The 23,718-nt window shown below is 40.0% G+C and overlaps 1 protein-coding gene across 1 annotated transcript; it reads right to left on the bottom strand.

Moving 5' to 3' along the window:
* Window positions 1–276: 276 nt before the first annotated feature.
* ZNF25 (zinc finger protein 25) lies at window positions 277–19,757 on the bottom strand. The gene is made up of 6 exons (XM_060108466.1): window positions 19,609–19,757; window positions 17,197–17,310; window positions 4,662–4,788; window positions 4,267–4,362; window positions 1,954–2,017; window positions 277–1,455 (listed from the first exon to the last, which is right to left on the bottom strand). The coding sequence occupies exons 2-6, from the start codon at window positions 17,209–17,211 to the stop codon at window positions 372–374; spliced, it is 1,386 nt and encodes a 461-aa protein (XP_059964449.1). The 5' UTR covers window positions 17,212–17,310; window positions 19,609–19,757; the 3' UTR covers window positions 277–371.
* Window positions 19,758–23,718: the final 3,961 nt, after the last annotated feature.

Here is a 23,718-nt window from a genome sequence, read left to right as displayed (position 1 = left end):
TTCTGAATGGTCAGGATACTGATAGGAATCTCTCACTCATGTGAGCTTTTGGATGTCTAAATGATGGCTACCCTGACAGAAATTTCCTTACAGTCATTTACTTACAGGATTTCTCTTGTATGGTTTCTATGCTGTACAATAAAGTATGACTTCTGAAAGAGAGGTTTCCCTCATGTTTTACAATTTGTAGTGTTTCTACCATCTAAGTTGTCTGATACTTAGTAAAAGTCTGACATATGGTAAAAATTTCTCCCTAAAATGTTTACAGAGTTTCTCTCCATGATGAAAGACTGTGGCTGAAATTTTCCCATACTGATATTTCATAAGGTTTTTGTCTCATGTAAATTATCTGATTATTCTGAAGGATAAATTCAGACAGAAGAACTTCCCAATTTATACTCTTTATAAGCTTTTCCCTTTGTGTGTGTCTTCTGATGTGCAGTGAGTTTTGATTTCTGGAAAAAAGTTTCCTTACACTCCTGACATTCATAGGGTTTCTCTCCTGTGTGTTTTCTCTGATGTATGACAAAATGTGATTTCTGAGAGAAGGATTTCCCACATTCTTTACATTCATAGGGTTTCTCTCCTGTGTGAGTCCTTTGATGTAATCTGAGGACTGAATTCACAGAGAAAGATTTACCACATTCATTACATTCATAGGGCTTCTCCCCTGTGTGTTTTCTCTGATGTTTAGTGAGGTCTGATTTATAGTAAAAGTTTTTTCCACATTTATTACATTCAAAGGGTTTCTCCCCTGTGTGAGTTCGCTGATGTACTGTTAGGGCTGACTTCTGGTAGAAGCATTTCCCACATTCCCTACATTCATAGGGTTTCTCTCCCGTGTGAGTTCTCTGATGAGTTTTGAGGTGTGAATTTCTAGAGAAGAATTTCCCACATTCCTTACATTTATAGGGTTTCTCCCCTGTATGTGTTCTCTGATGTACTGTGAGGTGTGATTTCTGGGAAAAGGATTTCCTACATTCCTTACATTCATATGGTTTCTCCCCTGTGTGTGTTTTCTGATGTACCATGAGGTATGCCTTAACGTAGAAGAACTTTCCACATTCAGTACATTCATAGGGTTTCTCTCCTGTGTGTGTTTTCTGATGTTCCATGAGGTGTGGCTTCTGGTAGAAGGATTTCTCACACTGATTACATTCGTAGGGTTTCTCTCCTGCATGAGTTCTCAAATGTCTACTGAGAGATGACAGGTGGTAGAAAGTTTTCTTACATTCTTTACATTCATAGGTCTTCTCTCTGGTAGGAGTTTTCTGTTGTCTTGTGAGGTCTCCATTCCGAGAGACAGATTTCCCACATTCACTGGGTTTGTCCTTTGAGTGAGTATGCTCATGTATTATGAAGACAGACTTCTGGCAGAAGGACTTTCCACATTCATTGCATTTATAGGCTTTATCATTGGTATGAGTTTTCTGATGTTTTGTGAGTTCTCCATTCCTAGAGAGAAATTTCCAGATTCATTAATGTATAAGGCTTTTTTTTTTTTTTTTGGCCTGCTATGTATATTTTCCAAGTAACTCTGAGAACCAATTTTTAGAGATTTTTCCAATATTTATTAGATTCATAGGGCTTCTCCATTGTGAATATTCTATGTTGAAATACATTATGGCTTAACATTTGGTAGAAGGAATTTCACTTGCATTATTATAGGTCTCTCAACTGCCTGAACTCCACTTTGTGTAATAAAGCCTCCCTTACCGTGTAAGTAAAAAGAATCAAAAGACTGTTTCAAAGTTGTAATCTCCTGACCCTGAATTATAAAAAAGGTCTCTATTATGAAACAAGGCTTTCCCATTTGGATTATGTTCTTTGGAATTTGCTCCAGTGTTAGTTTATTCACATTTATTATTAACTAGTGCTGTCTCACTTCTAGTACCCCCATCAAGACCCTTTCTTATGAAGCTTCTAATCTCAAAATGGAATTCTTGAACTTGCCTTGAATTTTTAGCTTGGCTTTCCTGGTATCTTGCTCCTTGGTCACGAGTATTCCATAGGTCTTCTACAAAGGAATCCAAAATTTAATACCGTTTAAATCTTAACACATTCTTATGCTCATAGGGTGGATTCTTAGGCTTCAGGCCAATATCCTCAAATGAAGGAACTCTCAAGTGCAAACTTCCTCTATCTCAGTGGTTTAGAAGAAACATAAATAACACTAAAAACTGCTATAGCAGAGGGGAAGGGACCTGGTTATAAACCCAAGTATCTTTGACCCTACAAATATGATCTTAAAAACCTGGAGAAGGTTAAGCCAAAAAAAAAAAAAAAACAAAGAACAGGGAGCAGGGCCTCCCTGGTGGCGCAGTGGTTGAGAGTCCGCCTGCCGATGCAGGGGACACGGGTTCGTGCCCCGATCCCGGAGGATCCCACATGCCGCGGAGCGGCTGGGCCCGCGAGCCATGGCCGCGGGGCCTGTGTGTCCGGAGCCTGTGCTCCGCAATGGGAGAGGCCGCAGCAGTGAGAGGCCCGCGTACAGCAAAAAAAAAAAAAAAAAAAAAAAAAAGAACAGGGAGCAGAGAACAAAAGATATTCAAAGTGCTGCTGAACAGGAATGTGAGACACAGAGAATGCTGTGAGCCCATTAAGGACAATGAATAGTAAGTAGGGTGAAAATAAAAATTAGTAGACAACTGTGTTCACTGGAAATATCAGAGGAAAGATTAAACTGGATGAAGGAGCTAAAGTATAGGTCTTTACCCACTCAAACCTAGTTTACTGTGTTAGGATTCCTAGTAATCGGTAGACTATAAACTTCCACTTTATTCCTCTTTACCCACATACAACAATCTCGATGTCAACACTAAAGTGACTTTCTCAGAACATCCATTTCCTAATGTTTAGAGGAAAATTCCTATCTAGTTGGCTTAATTTTTGCTGGTTCAGAAGACCCAGAAACACATACATCCAAAAGGAAAGATTAAAGAAAAGCAGAGTGCAAGCCATCCTTACAACAGAACTAATTCCCAGTTGTAGCACCAGAGATTTTCAATGCTGGCCACCAAATACTGCATCTCCAAAACAGAGTTACCTATGACTCAACACTAGTCTTATTCTGCTTTCATATCTTAGCTCCCACATCTCTGCTTCAATTTGCTACATGATCTTTAAAGAGTAATTATTCAACATTGTTCTAGAATCTTCATGGACCTTCATATTTATTCATCTTTAAATGCTTGAAAGAAAGTGAAAGATTACGAGCAGAGGCTTGAGGTTAGAATTTCATGGCATTTGTGGGGAAAACATTAAAAAAGTTATTTGATAAGGACATGTGCAAGGTTAACTTGGATACTCATGAAATAAGATCTTATGTATGAAAGACATTTAAGAGAGCAGATAAAATGAAAATTAGCATGTGTTTTGGGGCCACAAGGAAAAATAAGAAGCAGGGCTTCCCTGGTGGCCCAGTGGTTAAGAATCCGCCTGGCAATGCAGGGAACACGGGTTCGAGCCCTGGTCCGGGAAGATCCCACATGCCGCGGAGCAACTAAGCCTGTGCGCCACAACTACCGAGCCTGCGCTCTAGAGCCCGCGAACCACAACTACTGAAGCCTGCATGCCTAGAAGCCCATGCTCCGCAACAAGTGAAGCCACCACAATGAGAAGCCCACGCACTGTAACCAAGAGTAGCCCCCGCTCGCCACAACTAGAGAAAGGCTGCGTGCAGCAACCAAGACCCAACGCAGCCAGAAGTAAATACATAAATAAATAATAATAAGATGCAGTAGGCAATAAAGCGCCAGACTAATTCTTCACAGAAAATTAGGTGTATTTTGTATCAACTCCAAAATAATATAACCGATGAAAGGCATAATGATTCGTAAACTGATTTCAGAGTTTAAAGAGAGAATAGGAAATTAAAATGGGTGCTGAAAACACTAAGGCATTTTGTTGTTAATGAAAGGAGGAAAATGGCATTTGAAAAAATTTATAAGACAGATTTTAAGATTATAGTTGCATACTTTAATGGCAAGGAGTAACTGGGAATTCTAGAAAAAAGACAAAATGAAAGTTTAAGTCAAAGTTAGTATATAGGGAAGAGAAGTAAATCTATTTTAAAAATGTCAAGCAAAAGAGGGAATTTAGATGGAGAACGAAAACTGGAATTGTGATTTATGTTGCTTACATATGCAGATCAAGTATCCTCAATCATTTCCAAAAGTATAGGGCATTTAAAAAAGAGATTCCTGAAAAAAAAATTTCAAAAGTCAAAGGCACCAACCTACTCACAGGTTATAATTTCTAACTTACCAGGGTAGTTCTGACGTGGAAATTCTACTTCTAATATCCATGGCTGTTTTCCTTGCTTCAACTTGAAGACTGCATTTGGCTTATTCACACAATAACCTATTAATAGAAAGATAAAGAAAATAATACAAATTGCTTGGAATACAGCAACTCTGAAGGATAAGGAAGTGCAGTATAGGAGCAGAACAAGGAAGGTCCCACACAGGCTTGGCAAATTTAGATTGTATCAGTGGAGTGCATGGGGACAGAAATATTCTTCTGGTACCCAAAATGGATTCATCAACTTTGACCCCTAAAACAAAGCTAATATTCAACCCTATAGGGGACTTAACAAATTCCAGTAACTGAGAAAGGAAATGCAAACTACTGGGAGTTACAGATAGGGAAGATTTCCTCACCCACTGAGATGAGGTGACGATAGTTCTCCTGCATCACTTCCCTATACAGGGTCCTCTGAGCAGCATCCAGCAACTGCCACTCCTCCTGGGTGAATTCCACAGTAACATCCTTGAATGTTACTGGTCCCTGAAACAACATATTTCAGTTAAAACTGAAGTGATCAAAATACAGTACCATCAAAAAGACATGTAGGGCCTCCCTGGTGGCGCAAGTGGTTGAGAGTCCGCCTGCTGATGCAGGGGATGCGGGTTCGTGCCCCGGTCTGGGAGGATCCCATATGCCGCGGAGCGGCTGGGCCCGTAAGCCATGGCCGCTGGGCCTGCGCGTCCGGAGCCTGTGCTCCGCAACGGGAGAGGCCACAACAGTGAGAGGCCCACATACCGCAAAAAGGAAAAAAAAAAAAAAAGACATGTGAACTGTTAATGTGCTAACTATAGTATTTATTCTGGAGAGTTAGATATACTGCCATCCTGCTTTATACATATATAAAATATTTGTTCAGTATATATTTACGCAGATATCACTCCATGCCTGGAACTCTGCCAGAGATACAGAGATGAATGAAAGCAACTATTCTTTTTTTTTTTTTTTTTTTTTTTTTTTTGCGGTACGCGGGCCTCTCACTGTTGTGGCCTCTCCCGTTGCAGAGCACAGGCTCTGGACACGCAGGCTCAGCGGCCATGGCTCACGGGCCCAGCCGCTCCGCGGCATGTAGGATCTTCCCGGACCAGGGCAGGAACCCGTGTCCCCTGCATCGGCAGGCGGACTCCCAACCACTGCGCCACCAGGGAAGCCCCGAAAGCAACTATTCTTGTCATCAAGGAGCTTACATGCTGACAGGGAGGCAAAGATTAAATTCTTAAATGCAACATGCATAGCAGGTGCTATGACAGAAGTATGTACAAGATGACAGATGGTCACAAAGGATGGCCACGATGGTGGAGAAGGAAGACTCTGAGCTCACCTCCTCCCACAGGCACACTGAAATTACAACTATTCACAGAGCAACGATCTCTGAAAATTATCTGAAGAGTAGCAGAAAATATTCCCCACAAGTAAAGATACAAAGAAGGAACCACAATGACATGGGTAGGAGGGGCAGAGACACAGTATAGTCAAGACCTAAAAGCCCGAGTAGGTGACCCACAGATGGGAAGATAATCAAAATTGTAGAGGTTCTCCCCAAGGAGTAAGGGGTCCGAGCCCCACACTGGGCTCCCCTGCCTGGGGGGTCTTGCACCAGGAAGACGAACCCCCAGAACGTCTGGCTTTGAAGGCCAGTGCAGCTTGAGAGCCAGAGGGCTGTAGAAAACAGAGACTCCACTCTTAAAGGGTGCATGCAAAAATCTGACACGTTCCAAGTCACAGTGCAGAGGGAGTAATTTGAAAGGAGCCTACCTCAGACCCACTTGCTTATCTTGGAGAGCCTCCTGGAGAGGCAGGAGGCAACTGGAACTCCCCCTGGAGACACAGACACTGGCAGCAGCCATTTTGGGAGCTTGTTCTACCATGAGGACACTGGTGCTAATAGGAACCATTCTGAAAGCCTCCCTCTAGCCTATTAGTGCTGGAGGCTTCCATGCCCACCAATGGGCCATCACCAATCCCAGGACACTTCAGGCCATGCAGCCAGCCACGTTGGGTCCCATTCCAGGCACCCCACAGGCCATGCAGCTAGCCAGGCAGGGACCCAGCCCCTCCCAACAGTGGGCCGGGAGCCACTGGATGAGGCAGGGCCTGGCTTCCAACAGGGCTGAGGGTCAGCCCTGCCTACCAGTGTGCCCACAATAGTCAGCCCGCAACAAGGAAGGATTCATGTAGCCCACATATAGGGAACCCGTAGAGCTTATAGCTCTGGTGATCAGAGGGGAGTATACTGCTGGGCCTCAGAGGACATCTCCTACATACGATTACTTCTCTAAGATTGGGAAATGTAACCAACCTACCAAATGCATGGAAACAAAAACAGAGGATTAGGCAAAATGAGGAGACAGAGGAATATGTTCCAAACAAAAGAACAAGACAAAACCTCAGAAAAAGAATTAAATGAAGTGGAGATAAGCATTCTACCCTATAAAGACTTAATATGAATATAAAGATGAAAACCTTTAACATATTACTAGTAAATCAAATCCAACAAAATAAAAAAATAGATTATAATCTACACCAAGACCCTGTGTGATTTATCCCAAGAATGCAAGAGTGGTTCAACATAAAAAAGTCAATCTATTACAGTAATAGAGCAAAGGGGAAAAAGTAGAAGATCATTTTAATTGATGCACAAAAAGTGTTTGACAGACTTCAACACTCTTTCATGATAAAAACACTCAGTAAACTAGAAATAGAAGGAAATTCCTCAAAATGATAAACAACATTTTTAATCCACCTCTACCCCAAGTAATAGCATACTCAGTAGTAAAAGACTGAAAACTTTCTCCTTATTACCAGGAACAAGACAAGGATGCCTGCTTCTGCCACTTCTAATCTACACTGTACTGGAAGTTCTAGCCAGAGCAGTTTTACAAGAAAAGGATATAAAGGCACCCAAAGTGGAAAGGAAAAAAAAAAAACTATCTCTATTTGCAGATGACATTGATCTACATATAGAATATCCCAAAGAATCCACAAAAACGAAAACTAATAGAGCTTATAAACAAAGTCGGCACGTTGCAGAATTATAAGATCAACCCACAAAAATTGGTTGTGTTTCTATATACCAGTAATGAAAATCCAAAAGAGAAATTAAGACAATTCCATTTAATGTAGCACCAAAAAGAATAAAATACCTAGGGATAAATTTACTCAAGGAGGTGTTAGACTTATACACTGAAAACTGCAAAACATTGCTGGAAGTATTAAAGAAGATATAAATAAAAGAAATGACATTCTGTGTTCATAGACTATAAGATTTAATATAGTTCAAGTGACAGTACTACTCAAAGGAATCTACAAGTTCAGTGCAATCCCTAATAAAATCCCAATGACTTCTGCACAGAAATGGAAAAGCCAATCCGCAAATTCATATGGAATTCCAAGAAGTCCCTAATAGTCCAAACAAAATTGGGAAAGAAAGAAAGTTGGAGGACTCACACTTATTTCAAATCTTACTATAGAACTACAGTATAAAAACAGTGTGATTGGCATAAAGATAGACATACTGTACAATGGGATAGAAATGAGAGTCTAGAAATAAAGCCATACACCTATGGCCACCTGATTTTCAACAAGGAAGACAAAACCATTCAATGGAGAAAGAATAGTTTCTTCAACAAATGGCACTGTGACAACCAAATGTCCACATGCATAAGAACAAAACCTGACCTCTACCTCACCCCATATAAAAAAAATTAACTCAAAATAGATCACTGACCTAAATATTAAGAGCTAAAACTATAAAACTCAGAAGAAAACATAGGAATAAATTTCCTTACCTTGAATTTGGCAATGGATTCTAGATATGACACCAAAAGTACAAGCAGTAAAAGAAAAATAAACTGACTTTATTTAAAATTTAAAAGTTTTAAAAATTTAAAAATTTAGAACTTTAAAACTTTTATGGGGACTTCCCTGGCGGTCCAGCGGTTAAGACTCCATGCTTCCAATGCAAGGGGCACAGGTTTGATCCCTGGTCAGGGACCTAAGATCCCACATGCCATGTGGCGTGGCAGCCAAGGAAATATATATATATGTATATGTTTCTTTTGCATAGTCTATTCTTTGAAAGAAAATCACTAAGTCTAGCTCATAATCGAGAAAAGAGGGAATAAGCCCCACCTCTAAGAGGGAGCAGAATCTAGATATATTACTTGGAATTACTTGGAATCCTTCAAAGGGCTCTCTTTTCCCCATTTATTTATTTATTCAGTCATTTACTTACATCAGTATGGTCTCAAATATTTAATGCTTTGGGTTAGAATCCAATACCATCTTATTTATTTTTTTGCTCAAATTGTTCTAGCTTTGCCATGAGAAGCTCTTTCGGGTTGGTGCCCACGTCCATTTGACGTGTCCCCATCACCCTGTTTTTGAGCACTTCCTTAATTTCTGACAGTACAAAATGCTCTGGACTTATTTTGTACTACCTTCGCCTCTGCCCCAAAATCAATCAATTTCTTCATGGAATTCTGGTTCCTTTTATTGTAGAATGATATTTAGAAAGCAAGATCTGTGTGCTGGGTTTGCTCATGGCTACTGAGGTGTCATTGCTTATAGGCCCTCTCAGCAGACAGTTAGTAAATATATGTTTGCATATTAACTCATGTATATACACATATCTTTAATTATTTCTGTATCTATTGTATACGTGCTAAGTTAATATGTATTAAGATAACATATATACATTTGCTTTTCAGTAAATGGCACTGGAAATAATGGGCATCTATATATAAAAATGAACCTTAGCCAATAACTTATACTTTATACAAAAATCAACTCAAAACGAATTATAGACCTAAATATGAAATGTTAAACTCCAAAATTTTTTAGAAGAAAAGTCTTTGTGACTTCGAAATAAGCAAAGACTTTTTAGACATGATACCAAAAGAAACTAAAAAGAAAAATATGGAATTCATCACATGTTTGTGAGAGACACTGTTAGGTGAATGCAAAGAGTAGCCACAGATAGTGAGGAAAATACTTGAAAATCACAAATTAACAAAGCATTGTACTTGTATCCAGAACATATAAAGAACTCTCAACATTCACTAAGAAAACAACCCAATTTTAAAATGAACAGAAGATTTGAAGAGACACTCACAAAAGATGATATATGGATAACAAATAAGCACATCAAAAGATTCAGTATCATTAGTCATTAGAAAAATAAAAATTAAAACCATAATAGGATAGCAATACACACCTATCAAAACGACTTAAAGAAAAAAAAACTGAAATACCAAGTGCTGACAAGAATGGGAAGCAAGGGACTTCCCTGGTGGCTCAGTGGTTAAGAATCTGCCTGCCACTGCAGGGGACACAGGTTTGAGCCCTGGTCTGGGAAGATCCCACATGCCGCTGAGCAATTAAGCCCGTGCACCACAACTACTGAGCACCTGTGCCATAACTACTGAAGCCCGTGAGCCTAGAGCCTGTGCTCCGCAACAAGAGAAGCCACGGCAATGAGAAGCCTACGCACCACGAGGAAGAGTAGCCCCCGCTTGCCTCAACTAGGGAAAGCCCACATGCAGCAACAAAGACCCAGTGCAGCCAAAAATAAAGAAATAAAGAAGAAAAAAAAAAGAATGGGAAGCAAGTGGAACTCTGATACATTGTGGTAAGAATACAAGCTACTCAGGAAAACAGTTTGGCAGTTTCTTATAAAGTTAATTATAACAGGACCATATGACATGGTAAGCACATGCCTAGGTATTTACCCAAGAGAAATTAAAATCTGTGTACACACAGACATCTGAATGCAAATGTTTATAACAGCTCTTTTCATAATTGCCAAAAACCCCCAGAGACAACCCAAATATTTTTCAGCTGGTGTGTGAGGTATACACATACAACTGAATATTATTTAGCAGTAAAAAAAAGTACTGATATATGCAACAGCATGATCGAATCTCAAATGCATCATGCTAAATGAAAGTAGGTAGTCTCAAAAAACTACATACTATGTGATTCAATTTACATGACATTCATGAAAAGGCAAAACTATACAGATGAAGAATAAATTGGTGATTGCTAGGAATTAGTGATGGGGAGACTACATAGAGGGAACCAAGGAAATTCTGAGGTGATTAAACTATTCTGTATCTTGACTGTGGTGATGATTACATGTCTTTATGCATGTGTCAAAAGTCATTGAATGTACATCCAAAAAAAGTGAATTTTGCTGTAAGTTAGAGAGTAAAATAAAAACAAAGCACAAAACTAAAACAACTTCACACCCATGACACACCCATTACTACTCTCAAAAAAAAGAAGACCCAAAAAACAAAATCAGAAAATATCAAATATTGGCAAGGATGTGGAGAAGCTGGAGCCCTTGTGCATTGCTGGTGGGAATGTTAAATGGTCCAGCCACTATGGAATATAGTATGGCAGTTCCTCAAAAAAAATTAAACATAGAATTACCATATGATGCAGCAATTCCACTCCTAGTTATGTATCCAAAAGAATTCAAAGCAGGGACACAAACATATTTGTACACCAATGTTCATAATAACAACATTATTCACAATAGCTACAAGGTATAAGCAACCCAGGCGTCCATCAACAAATGTAAATAAAATTATGTACATTACATAAGCAAAATGGAATATTATTCAGCCTCTAAAAGGAAGGACATTCTGTGACATGCTACAACATGGATGAACCTTGAAGACACTGTTCTGAGTGAAATAAGCCAGGACAAATACTATGTGATTCTACTTATATAAGGCACCTAGAGTAGTCAAATTCATAGAGACAGAAAGTAGAATGGTGGTTCCCAACGTATGGGGGGAGTGGGGAGTTAGTGTTTAATTTGTGTGGAGTTTCAGTGTGGGATGATGAAAAGAGTTCTGGAGATGGATGGTGGTGACGGTTGCACAACAATGTGAATGTACTTAATGCCACAGAGCTATACATTTAAAATTGGTTATGATGGTAAATTTTGTTATGTGTATTTTACTACAATTAAAAATAAGTCAACTATACTTTAATTTTAAAAAAGAAAAATAAAAGAAAAAAACAGAACCCCCAAAACACACTAAAAATAGCTATACAAAAGCATCAAATATTAACTTAAGCACTAGAATTTGAGAGGTAAAGATCCAAGAAAAAAGTGAAATTAATTATGATGAGTCTTATACCTCTGGTTAGCATTTTCAGGGCATTTTCGAATTTCATAGCCAGGGCAAAAATGTAGAGCAGAAAGCAGCTCAGAGCCAGCATCTCTAAAATAAGCATAAAGAAACAAATTCTGAATGGAAACAAATTCTGAGATGCAAAGGAGAAGCTGATCTTAACTTTAACGAGAACAAGCCCCTAACCTAGTGTTTTCTAAAATCAGAGATCTGAGAATCCAAAGGTGAACAAGAGATAAAATTCAGAAGAGACAAATATTTCAAAAGACAACAGAAAACCACAACTTATTTCATTCTTGGGGGCAAGTAGGGAAGAGAGGAAACTGGTTCAACTTTTAACAAACTTTTAATGTTTGCTTATGGTCTTGTGTGATGTATTAGCATCCCTAAGAACCCTGGTCACAAAGCAAGTCAACACCAACTTGCCTTTTGATACTACCTGGTGACTGAGTGGGAGTTTCATATTCAGGAGGTCCCCAAACATAAGCTTAGTATCTGTAGAACTTTTTGCGGGCCTCTCACTGCTGTGGCCTCTCCTATTGCAGAGCACAGCCTCAGCAGCCATGGCTCACGGGCCTAGCCGCTCCGCGGCATGTGGGATCCTCCCGGACCGGGGCACGAACCCGTGTCCCCTGCATTGGCAGGCGGACTCTCAACCACTGCGCCACCAGGGAAGCCCCCTCTGTAGAACTTTTTTACTTCCTCTCAAATGTCTCAAAGTGGTCAGTTTATTTTAAGTTGGGGAAGCAGTTTCTGGAACCAAAGGAAAGCTCCATAATTTATATGGATGCTCTGAAGTACAAACACTCACCCTTTTCCCCCCACAGACCTTTACTGAGTGCATGGCCACAACCCTCCAAAGGCTGGGAGCAGAGCACCAGGGCAGGAAGAGATGTCTCAGGTGCTAAAAGCTCTACAGGGCAGCAACTCCTCAGTCACCCCAAAGAAAAGCTGGTGGCTGAGCTAAAAGCACATCAGTGGAGCTTTAGTGGTGTTCACAACCCAAGCCCCACTGAAGGGAAAGCCTTGATACTGCCCTCCATCGTGTGAAGCTTGGTGGTGAACAGTACCTCACTAAAGCCCAGGGCCATCTCAGCTACATATCTGACTTAGCGAGCAGACAGAGGAAGGGATGTGACATTTTCTGGAGGTATTATTTACTTCAATCCCTATTGTACTTTTATACATAATGTCTAGCACATAATAAAGAAATAGGAGACATGCAAAGAAGTAGAAAATTTTGATTCATACTGAAGAAAGGAGCCTATTGAAACAGACCTACAGATTAACCTAGATGTTGGGATTAGCAGATAAGGATTTTAAAGTAATTACACTAAAACTAAATGACCTAGTGAAAACAATTGAGAATATAAATGAAATGATGCAGAATCTTAGAAGAGAAAGAAAAACAAAAGAAAAAACAGGAATTTTTAGAACTGAATGATACAATATCAGAAGTGGATTCTACAGGCTTATGAATGAAGAGAATTGACAGAGCAAAAGAAGGATGCCATGAACTTGAAAACAGTCAGCTCAATAGAAATATCCAAACTAAAGGACGCACACACGCACAAAAAAAAAACCCAAACTGAACAGAGCATCTGAACATTTAGGACAATATGTACATATTTCAACACTGTGTAATTGGGATTTTAGAAAGAAAAAAAGAATGATGCAAAGAAACTATCTGAAGAATGAGTTCCAAGAATTTTAAAAAATGATGAAAGACAATATATATACCCTGAGAAAACCATAATTCAAAAAGAGTCATGTACCAAAATGTTCATTGCAGCTCTATTTACAATAGCCAGGACATGGAAGCAACCTAAGTGTCCATTGACAGATGAATGGATAAAGAAGATGTGGCACATATATACAATGGAATATTACTCAGCCATAAAAAGGAACAAAACTGAGTTATTTGTAGTGAGGTGGATGGACCTAGAGACTGTCACACAGAGTGAAGTAAGTCAGAAAGAGAAAAACAAATACCGTATGCTAACACATATATATGGAATCTAAAAAAAAAAAAAATGGTCAGAAGAACCTAGGAGCAAGATGGGAATAAAGATGCAGACCAACTAGAGAATGGACTTGAGGATATGGGGAGGGGGAAGGGTAAGCTGGGACAAAGTGAGAGAGTAGCATGGACATATATACACTACCAAACATAAAATAGATAGCTAGTGGGAAGCAGCCGCATAGCACAGGGAGATCAGCTTGGTGCTTTGTGACCACCTAGAGGGGTGGGATAGGAAGGGCGGGAGGGAGGGAGACGCAAGAGGGAAGAGATATGGAGATATATGTTTATGTATAGCTGATTCACTTTGTTGTACAACAGAAACTAACATACCATTGTAAAGCAATTATACTCCAATAAAGATGTTAAAAAAAAAGGCAACAACCCACAAATCTTTGTCATCCTTCAAAAGGGATAAATGCAAAACAAATCATGCCTGTGTGCATAATGGTCTAACTATTAAAAACTAAAGATAAAATGAAAATCTTAAGCACAGAGGAAAAGAACACATTATATTCAGGTGGATAACAGTAAGATGAAGACTAGCTTCTCATCAGAAACAACAGAAGCCAGAAGACAAAGACATCCTAAAAATGCAGATACAAAGAAAACTCTTGACAAAGTTCTATATCCGGCAAAATATCCTTCAAAAACCAAGGTGAAATAAAGACATTTTCAGAAAGACCACCCAAGTAAATTTGTCACCATCAGTGCTGAAATAATACATGAAATAATAAAATGAGTTGCTTAGGCTGAAGGGAAAAGATATCAGAGAGAACCCCAGACCTATAGGAAGGAATAAAGAGCTCCCAAAGCAGATATGAACATAAACACAAGAGTTTTATTTACACACACACACACACACACACACACACACACACACACACACACACACACGTTTCTTTAAAAGATGAATACTGTTTAAAGCAAAAATAACAAGTATTTGAGGTTAAAGATATAAGTGAGATATAAGACAAGGACCACAGGGTGAGGAGGCTGTAAAGAGAATTATACTGATAAAAGTTTAGGGCCTCCCTGGTGGCGCAGTGGTTGAGAGTCCGCCTGCCGGTGCAGGGGATACGGGTTCGTGCCCCGATCTGGGAGGATCCCATATGCCGCGGAGCGGCTGGGCCCGTGAGCCATGGCCGCTGGGCCTGCGCATCCGGAGCCTGTGCTCCGCAACGGGAGAGGCCACAACAGTGAGAGGCCCGCATACCGCAAAAAGGAAAAAAAAAAAAAAAAAAAAAAGTTTATTACACTGTTCATGAATACAGTATTTGAAGACACCATTATTTTAATGGTGCATGTTGTAACCTCCAGATTCAGCAATAAGCAAAATAACACACAAAAATAAAGCTTCAAAGTCAATAAAGGAGATACAATGTAATACACAAAATACTCAAATACTCAATCCAAGGGAAGTATAGTAAATCTAATAAGGATAAAAAGAAATATAGATATAAACATACTAGGATAAAAGATACCTTAAAAAGCAGCTAGCCCAAAACAGACAAATTTATTTCAAAGGTGTGACAGGTGTAACAGGTGAATTTTCAATAGTACCAGTAGTAGAAGACAATAAATGCTTTTCAGTGTTTTAAAAGGTAAGAACTGTCAACCAGTATTTCTATACACAGTGAAAAAGCTCTTCATGGATATTTCATATAAAGAAAACTGAGAATTTTCCACCAGCAGACCCTCACTAAAACAACAAGCAAGCAGAATAGAAACAATAACTATAAAGAATGTTTTCAAACAGCAGAAATTGATGGCAGCAGAACTTGAGAGATGCAAGAAGGAATAAAAAAGACTTTCTCATCTGGCCAAAATGCCTAAAAAAATCCAATTATCTGCACAAAATAAATTTTTCCAAGAGTAGGTAGTGATGACTGTACTTAAAACTACTTCAAAAAACAAAAAGGCTCACTAGTTATTTCTTTTGTTCCAGACTGACCATTCAGCAATTAATTACAGAGCATAAGGTAAGAAAAACATCATGTGCCACACCTGAAAAATGCTGGATAAGGAAATTTTCATATATAAGGTATAAATGTGTTCAAGACTGACCAAAGCAGAACCGTAGAATAGGTTAAATTTTTCTAGAGTCTTTTTTTTTCCACCATCAGGCCTAAAGGCTATGATCTCTAATTAATAATAGATAATGTCCACACTGAAAATTTATGTTATAGTAATAATAACAACACTTCAAAAGTTGGCTGTGAGGATTATGTTAAGATAAACTATGTCAAGGGCTTTCCAAAGGGCTGGGCATTTAATTAATTGCTAAATATGCTGTTTTGTTTTTAAAAATTAAAAAGCAAAGAAATGGTTACCACAGAATTCAGGATTCCTTTTCTCTGGGTAATGGTGGGATGAGATTAAGGAAGGGCATACAGGGGCTTCAATTTTCAATTAGTAATTTTCATTGCTTAAGCCAGATATGGGATACAGTGGTGTTACTTAATCAGTATTCCCTAAATTATACATATACATGTATATACATTACTTGCATAAAGTATGATTTTTTTAATATTTAATGAACCAATAAAATCAAAATTCATGTCTTCTACAGCCTACAAAGTCATATATATTCTACTCCCTTCTACTTCTTAGATCTTACCTCTTACTGTTCTCCCCAAAGTTCACTTCTCTCTAGTTTCAGTATCCTAAATACTGTTTCTGGAACATGCCTCAGGGCCTATGCATTTCCTATTCCTATATGTAGTACTCTCTTCCTCCAGATTTCTACCTGGCTCTCTCTCGTTTAATTCAAGAGATTCCTCAAATATTACCTTTTAGAGTGGCATTCCCTAACCAACTTATTACCTGTTCCTCATTTCTAACACTCTGTCCTCTTAAACTGCTTGAGTTTGCCTCTGAGCAGATACATCAGAAATATTACTCAAATGTTGACGCATTTTATTATTTAATATTAAAGAATCACATTTGTTAATATCCTTACCAATCTCATCAGAAAAGTCTCTAAGTATCAGCATTTGTCAACTTCACAAGTTTTCCAACATTCTAATTTTCACTTGAAAGCTCAACTTTTAATATTAGCAACAAATACTAAGTTATTTTCCTTGAAATGACAGGCTCACATCACTCATTGTTGAGAAAAGGTTTGAATACCGTGTGAATACCGTAGTTTGTCTGCCAGTTGCTCTTTCACATAAAAATGATATTCCATGAAAAAAAGTGGCTAGGTGATCAAGACAACCAACCATCATACTTCAGTATGCCGCAAAAGTACTTTAGGTGAACTTGCCATTTCATCCCACTGAATATTAAAAAGCTTTGTACTCAAGGGTCAAGATTTAATAACATTAGTAACTTTGACTGTTTCGTCAAGGATATCCTTAAGTAAAGGTGGCAGTTTTTTTACTACTGCAGAGGAAGACAACGTCATTGGTGTGATCACCCTGATGTATGCCCGATAGGCAGCAATCTATTGCTTTTACACCATCAGTGCTAATGTCGTCCGTGTAAAAGGCAATTTGCATCTTGGTATTATGTTTTGACTTCACAAACCCTGTGAAAGGGTCTTGGGGCGCCCAGACCACACCTTGGAACTCCCGTTGTATTCAAACAGTATTTTCCCTGAAGGTGATTTTTAACAATTTCCACTTTTCTAATTTAATACATGGGCTCTCTTTCATAAAATTCACTGAAAAGACACACACACAGAGTGAAATAAAGTTAAGAGGTAAATAAATGACTCACCCGGAACTTGTTCATTTTCTGCTGCTATTGGAAAGTATAGAAACTATGAAGTCAGCACAGGGAAAGTTGGAAGACAGAAGTCGTAAGAGACCTTATCTTGCAGTCAGGAATCACCTGTGAGAAATTTACATACAACGTTTTAGTAAAAGATAAACCTCTGGGAAAATGTCTCTTTGAGCCATGAGAAGGAATAGGAAGGACCATGATAAAGGAGTACCCACCTGTCCACTGGTGACTCTCATATAATCTTGATGAATCTGGGACATTTTTGAACCTAAACATTTCTTTCCTATTGGCTGTTTTGAAAATTATATGTCCATTACTAAATAACACAAAAGAATATAAAACTTAAATGTCCAATAATAGCAGATTAGTTAAGGAAGGTATATAATATATATCCAAAGTATGGAACCCTATGCTGACATTAGAAATGATGTTGAAGAGAAACATCTATTGATATGGAAAATCTTTTAAGTTACATGTCATAACAATTTTTCCTATTGATACTATAAACCCCACAAGGTTAGAAAGTCTTCAGAGCTCTCGAAAATAAGATGTTTCATCTCTCTAAATTTCCGTTTCTCCAAAATCACTTCTCCAAAAACCCTATTTTGACTAAAGTATGGGACAGTGACAGGGAGGCTTCAGTTCTATGCTAAGCTCTGCTATTAACAAACCTAGTGACTATCTTAGTTTCTATGTTATTATCTTTTATTATCTATGTTATTTTTTTAACATCTTTATTGGAGTATAATTGCTTTACAATGGTGTGGTGTGTTAGTTTCTATTGTACAACAAAGTGAATCAGCTATACATATACATATATGTCCATTATCTCTTCCCTCTTGTGTCTCCCTCCCACCCGCCCATCCCACCCCTCTAGGTGGTCACAAAGCACCAAGCTGATCTCCCTGTGCTATGTGGCTGCTTCCCACTTATGCTATTATCTTTAACATGAGAAGGAATTAGGTAATTTTAAACAATCATGTACTATTCTGATTCTTTAAGTCTTCATTCAGTACCACAAATCCAACAGAACCCCAGAATTCACTGTCCCCTCCAACCCTGGGCTGGGGCCTAGAGTAAAATGTAATTAGGTCTTGATGAATTCTGACATGGCCATCTAAACTGTTGACACTAACACAAATATAACTTCTAAAACAACAATTTGGCATCATAATCCCAAAATAGGCACTTCACATGGGGAGCAAAAGGTAACTAGATGCCAAAATGCCGAGGAAGAAGAAACCAGAAGAAACCACTTCCAGCTGCCCTGGTACTTACACGATGCCTACTTACTAAAGCCTAGATACACCATCCAATCAGAGGCATTATGATATCACCTTCATAATATGGAGCATGGATGAAATCGCAGTTTTCATCCTTAAAAAAGTCTGTCCCATTTCCCCTCTGGCCTGGATAGGATTCTCAGCCTCTCCAGTAAAACTTAAAATTCAGGGTTTCAACTATGGTTTAAATTCACATGTGTAACAGTCGTCTGGGTATAGAGACAGGTTAGAGAATGCAGGAAAGGCCTTAATTAACCTTTTGCACAGGAGTTCTAAGGAAGCCTCAAGAATTTTTGAAAATAGAATACTACATTGTACGATTAGGTCCACTACACTCTAATCTGCTCAGGGACAATCACTGGATTAAATACAACCCAAGGCTGTGGATTTTAGGGTGGGAAGCAGCATGAAATACAGAGTAAAACAAATCCCTGCTAATGATGGCTAAGCCAGTTATCTCTCTGAACCTTCGGTACTTGTATTTATTAAAATGGAGGTGGTAAATACGGATTCAAAGGATGGTTATGATGATTAAGATGATTAAATGAGCCAATAATGAAAAGAACAGCATACCTTTTAATGAGAAAAGCAGCTCACCTTTATTGAATCCTTATCGTACTTTATATACACTACCCTATTCAATACAAGAAACCGCCCTAAAGGCTATTATAATTTTACAGATGAGTATCCGAGTCGTACCCAGATGAACCTGCCCATTTACCATCGGGCGCTGGCCTTGAGCCCGGGCCCCTCAGGCTTTACAACCCACGTCTCCAGCAGCCAGCGCCGCCCACGCGCCAGCGCCGACGTGACGGGTTTGGCATCTACGTCACAAACGGCTGTTCTCGCGCGCGTACATCCCGCTAAGCCCGGCGCCCCAGGCCTCCTCCAGCCGCCCCTTTCACGCAGGTCGAGAAACACGGCTTCTGGGGAGGAACCGCACTGCGGACAGCCAGCCTCCGCGCCAGGCCCCCTGCCTGGCCTCCTCCCCAGTCCTCCTCGGAGGCCAGTCCGGCGCTCAGAGAGTGGGGGGCGGCTGCCAGGGTCTCCGACTCGGCGCGGCCGCGGAGACCGGCTTCCCCCCGCCCCCGGCCTAGCGCCCGCACCGAAGCCTCCGACACACCTGCAGGGGCTCGGCCTCAGCTCCCGGCCCGCGCAGGTTCCAGGCCCCGCCCTCCGCGGCGCCGAGCGGACTGGAGGCGCCTGAGTCCTCTCCCAGCCGGGGAGCGAGACGGAGAATGGCGGCTGCTGAGGGGAGGTGGAATTGCTCATGCGCGAAACACTCCCGCGCCCCACGCAGGCACTGCGCGTCCCGGGAGCCTCCCGGCGCCTCCACTTCGGATGACGTCAAGAGGGTAGGCTTCTTCCCGCGATCCGAGTGTTTTCTGCCGGCCCGGTCATTTCCTTACTCGCAGTGGTAACGGATTAGAACTGGCCACCCACTTGAAAGCAGGAAGCTACCTTGAGGTAGTGCGATGCATTATCGATAGTAATCGAAAGATAGTACTCGGAACTAAGTACAGTAGTACATTCAAAGAATAACACCCTGTAACAGCTGACTTTATTTTAGGAGTATTAATTAGCTTTCAGAATTATGGAAATGATACATGAAACGTGATGAAAACATGAATAAGCTAAAACAGAAGACGAGTCGCACACATCCCACTTTACAAAAGGAATAAACCTCGCTTAATGTTAGGTGCACACTCTTCTGAGATTTTTACTCAAATTTTACGCTAATGGTATAATATATTTTGACTATCACTTCACTAAGGAATACATACTGAATGTATGCTGATTTTCTGATCTAACTTTATGACATCAGTTTACTCTGGGCCAACAATAGAAATGTTTCCTCTCAAAGTAATTACAAAAATACTAAATTTTTATAAAAAAATTAACTTAAAAAACATGTGGAATCCATATAGAGAAAATATATATACATATCTGAATAATGTGTGCCCATGTGTGCATATCTGTATACACACACACACACCCCAATATCCTGGGTGGGAGGTGTTGGGGAAATGATTAAAAATAGTCTCTTGCCAACCCAGAAAATCCTCTCCACAAATGGAGAAAGAAAAAATTATTAATTATTTTATTAATGAACTAAGCATTAAACTAGACTGCAATGCGCATTCTAGGCAATCTGCTAATGAGTTTGCAGACAGAAATATCACACTTTTATGTAGCTAGGCAGATACAACCCTTTCTATGTACTAAGATAAGAGAACTTGACAACACCATTTACTACACATTGTTCATCCTAAATTCACACGGTAATTGGGGTGGCCATTTCTATTATTTAATTGCCTTTATCCAAATGAAAAGTAAAGCTTCTTACATCTCTGTGACAAGCAAGTAGCTACAACTTGTAGCCAAAAGCCTAGGAGTTTACCACAGACACAGGGAGATGGGGTGCTATCTTCCTTAATGTTTATTTACATTTCAAAGACATAGCTCCAAGGCCTTTAACAAAGATATTCCTGGGTTGTAAAACTAACAAGAGGTTTATTTACTTTTTTAAAAGATTTGCATGCATCTCAAAGGGACAGAAAAAAGGATTTCAGTTACAAGTTTTCTCAAGGAAATGCTCTAAAAAAGAGGGGAGGAAAATCTTTTCCCCTTTTTGAACCAGGGAAAATACAATTTTTTAATATTTGTATTTACTCTTACAGGAAACTATAAAACTTAACAAGTTAAATCAAAATGACAATTTTTTTCTGAGAGTTTGGTTTTGTTTTCCTTGACAAATAATTTTAAACTTCATCAGGAAATATATAACCTCAGAGAATAGGGAGGAAATTTTATTGGAAATGCATATTATTATAAGCAATTTAAAAGTTTGGTGCTGACTTCAAAGAAGAACGGAAACAGATCCAAATACATAAGAATTGAGTATATGTTAAAATAGTTATTTCAGGGCTTCCCTGGTGGAGCAGTGGTTGAGAATCCGCCTGCCAATGCAGGGGACACAGTTTCGAGCCCTGGTCCAGGAAGATCCCACATGCCGCGGAGCAGCTAAGCCTGTGCGCCACAACTACTGAGCCTGCGCTCTAGAGCCTGCGAGCTACAACTACTGAAGCCTGCGTGCCTAGAGCCTGTGCTCTGCAACAAGAGAAGCCACCGCAGTGAGACGCCCGTGCACCACAATGAAGAGTAGCCCCCGCTGGCCGCAACTAGAGAAAAGCCTGCGTGCAGCAACGAAGACCCAACGCAGCCAAAAATAAATGAATGCATAAATTAATTTTTTTAAATTGTTATTTCAAACAATGGAGATAGTTTGGAATGTTCAGTTAATGATTTGAGAAAATAAGGTTAATGGTACATGAATTCAGCATGTAAATTTAAAAAGTAAACTATCAGTTACCTAGAATATAAATAAAATATTGTAAAGAACATAATTTGATATAGCATGAAACAAAAGGCAGAAACCAGAAAGGATATAACAGAAAGTTAAAACACAAACTGAGAAAATATATTTAATAATTACAAGACAGATTTCACACTCTTGATAAACTGCTCTTACAAATCAGTTGAAAGATGTACATCTAACATGCAATAAAAATAGAAAAAGAATATTCTGCTGCAGCTTTTCATTCAATCTACAATGCAGTGGACTGCCAGATGCCTCAATATTTCTATTTACTATTGAAAAAGAAAATATATGGACAATTAAACTTATGACATACCATTTACTTTAAGATGCATTACAAGATCCAATTTCAGAGCTGTTAAAATACAAGAAAAGGGCTTCCCTGGTGGCGCAGTGGTTGAGAGTCCGCCTGCCGATGCAGGGGACACGGGTTCGTGCCCCGGTCCGGGAAGATCCCACATGCTGTGGAGCGGCTGGGCCCATGAGCCGTGGCTGCTGGACCTGCGTGTCCGGAGTCTGTGCTCCGCAACGGGAGAGGCCACAGCAGTGAGAGGCCCGCGTGCCGCAAAAAAAAAAAAAAAAAAAAAAACGAGAAAAAATGCCTGTCTTAGAAATATTGGAATGTAATTATAAAAGAGAAAGTACAGGGACTTCCCTGGGGGGTCCAGTGGTTATGAATCCACCTTCCAATGCAGGGGACACGGGTTCAATCCCGGGTCGGGGAACTATGATCTCACATGCCGCAGGGCAACTAAGCCCAGGTGCCATAACTACTGAGCCCGTGCATCACAACTAGAGAACCCGCGTGCCGCAACTACAGAACCCATGCACTCTGGAACCCGTGTTCCACAACTAGAGAGAAGTCCACACACTGTAATGAAAGATCCCACCTACCACAACTAAGACCTGTTGCAGCTACCCCCCAATGTTTTTTTTTGTTTGTTTGTTTGTTTGCAGTACGCGGGACTCTCACTGTTGTGGCCTCTCCCGTTGCGGAGCACAGGCTCCGGACGCGCAGGCTCAGCGGCCATGGCTCATGGGCCCAGCCGCTCCGCGGCACATGGGATCTTCCCGGACCGGGGCACGAACCCGTGTCCCCAGCATCGGCAGGCGGACTCTCAACCACTGTGCCAACAGGGAAGCCCCCCCCAAAATTTTTAAGTAAATACTAAAAAAGAAAGTACAATTAGTCACTAAGTATATGAAAAATATGTAACCACTAGAAATCAAAGAAATATTAAACATGAAACACTATTTTGTCTACAGTATTTCAAATTTCATTTCCTTTCAAATGTACTGCATTAACTAAAACCCCACATAGAATTTTCCCCAATTTTATTTTCTTCATACCACTTATCCAAGTGATTTCTATTTGACTGGTCCCAGGGAATGACAGTAGAATAAATTTGTAGAATGATGCTATTCATGTGGCCTTTTTTTTTTTTTTTTTTTTGCTGTACGCGGGCCTCTCACTGTTGTGGCCTCTCCTGTTGCTGAGCACAGGCTCCGGACGTGCAGGCTCAGCGTCCATGGCTCATGGGCCCAGCCGCTCCGCAGCACGTGGGATCCTCCCGGACAGGGGCACAAAGCCGTGTCCCCTGCATCGGCAGGCGGACTCTCAACCACTGCGCCACCTGGGAAGCCCATGTGGCCATTTTATTATCAGGGATTTTGGGTGTCTCTTCAGAGCATTTGAGTTTGACTGCATTTCTCCACCTTCTAGATCTTCTTGAACTATGTTTTCTGCCTATCCAGTGGGATTGGCCCAAATTTACTGAAAGTCTAGCTTCAGTTTCTAGAAGTCAGTAAATCCCAAGAGAAGTGGCAGTTTGGGGCCATTGGTGAAGACGTCAG

The sequence above is a fragment of the Mesoplodon densirostris genome, chromosome 1 (assembly GCF_025265405.1).
Source record: "Mesoplodon densirostris isolate mMesDen1 chromosome 1, mMesDen1 primary haplotype, whole genome shotgun sequence".
Taxonomy (NCBI): Eukaryota; Metazoa; Chordata; class Mammalia; order Artiodactyla; family Ziphiidae; genus Mesoplodon; species Mesoplodon densirostris.
The sequence above is the reverse complement of the archived record's forward strand: the minus strand, read 5'-3'. Positions and strand labels throughout refer to the sequence as shown.

What these genes read in the sequence shown, in the direction of transcription:
- ZNF25 (XM_060108466.1), bottom strand. An exon ending in TCGTCACCTCATCTCAGTGG is followed by an intron (nt 4,363 to 4,661) that starts GTGAGGAAATCT and finishes TTCTATTAATAG; the next exon opens with GTTATTGTGTGAATAAGCCA. An exon ending in AGCCAAGCTAAAAATTCAAG is followed by an intron (nt 1,456 to 1,953) that starts GCAAGTTCAAGA and finishes ATTTCTCTCTAG; the next exon opens with GAATGGAGAACTCACAAAAC.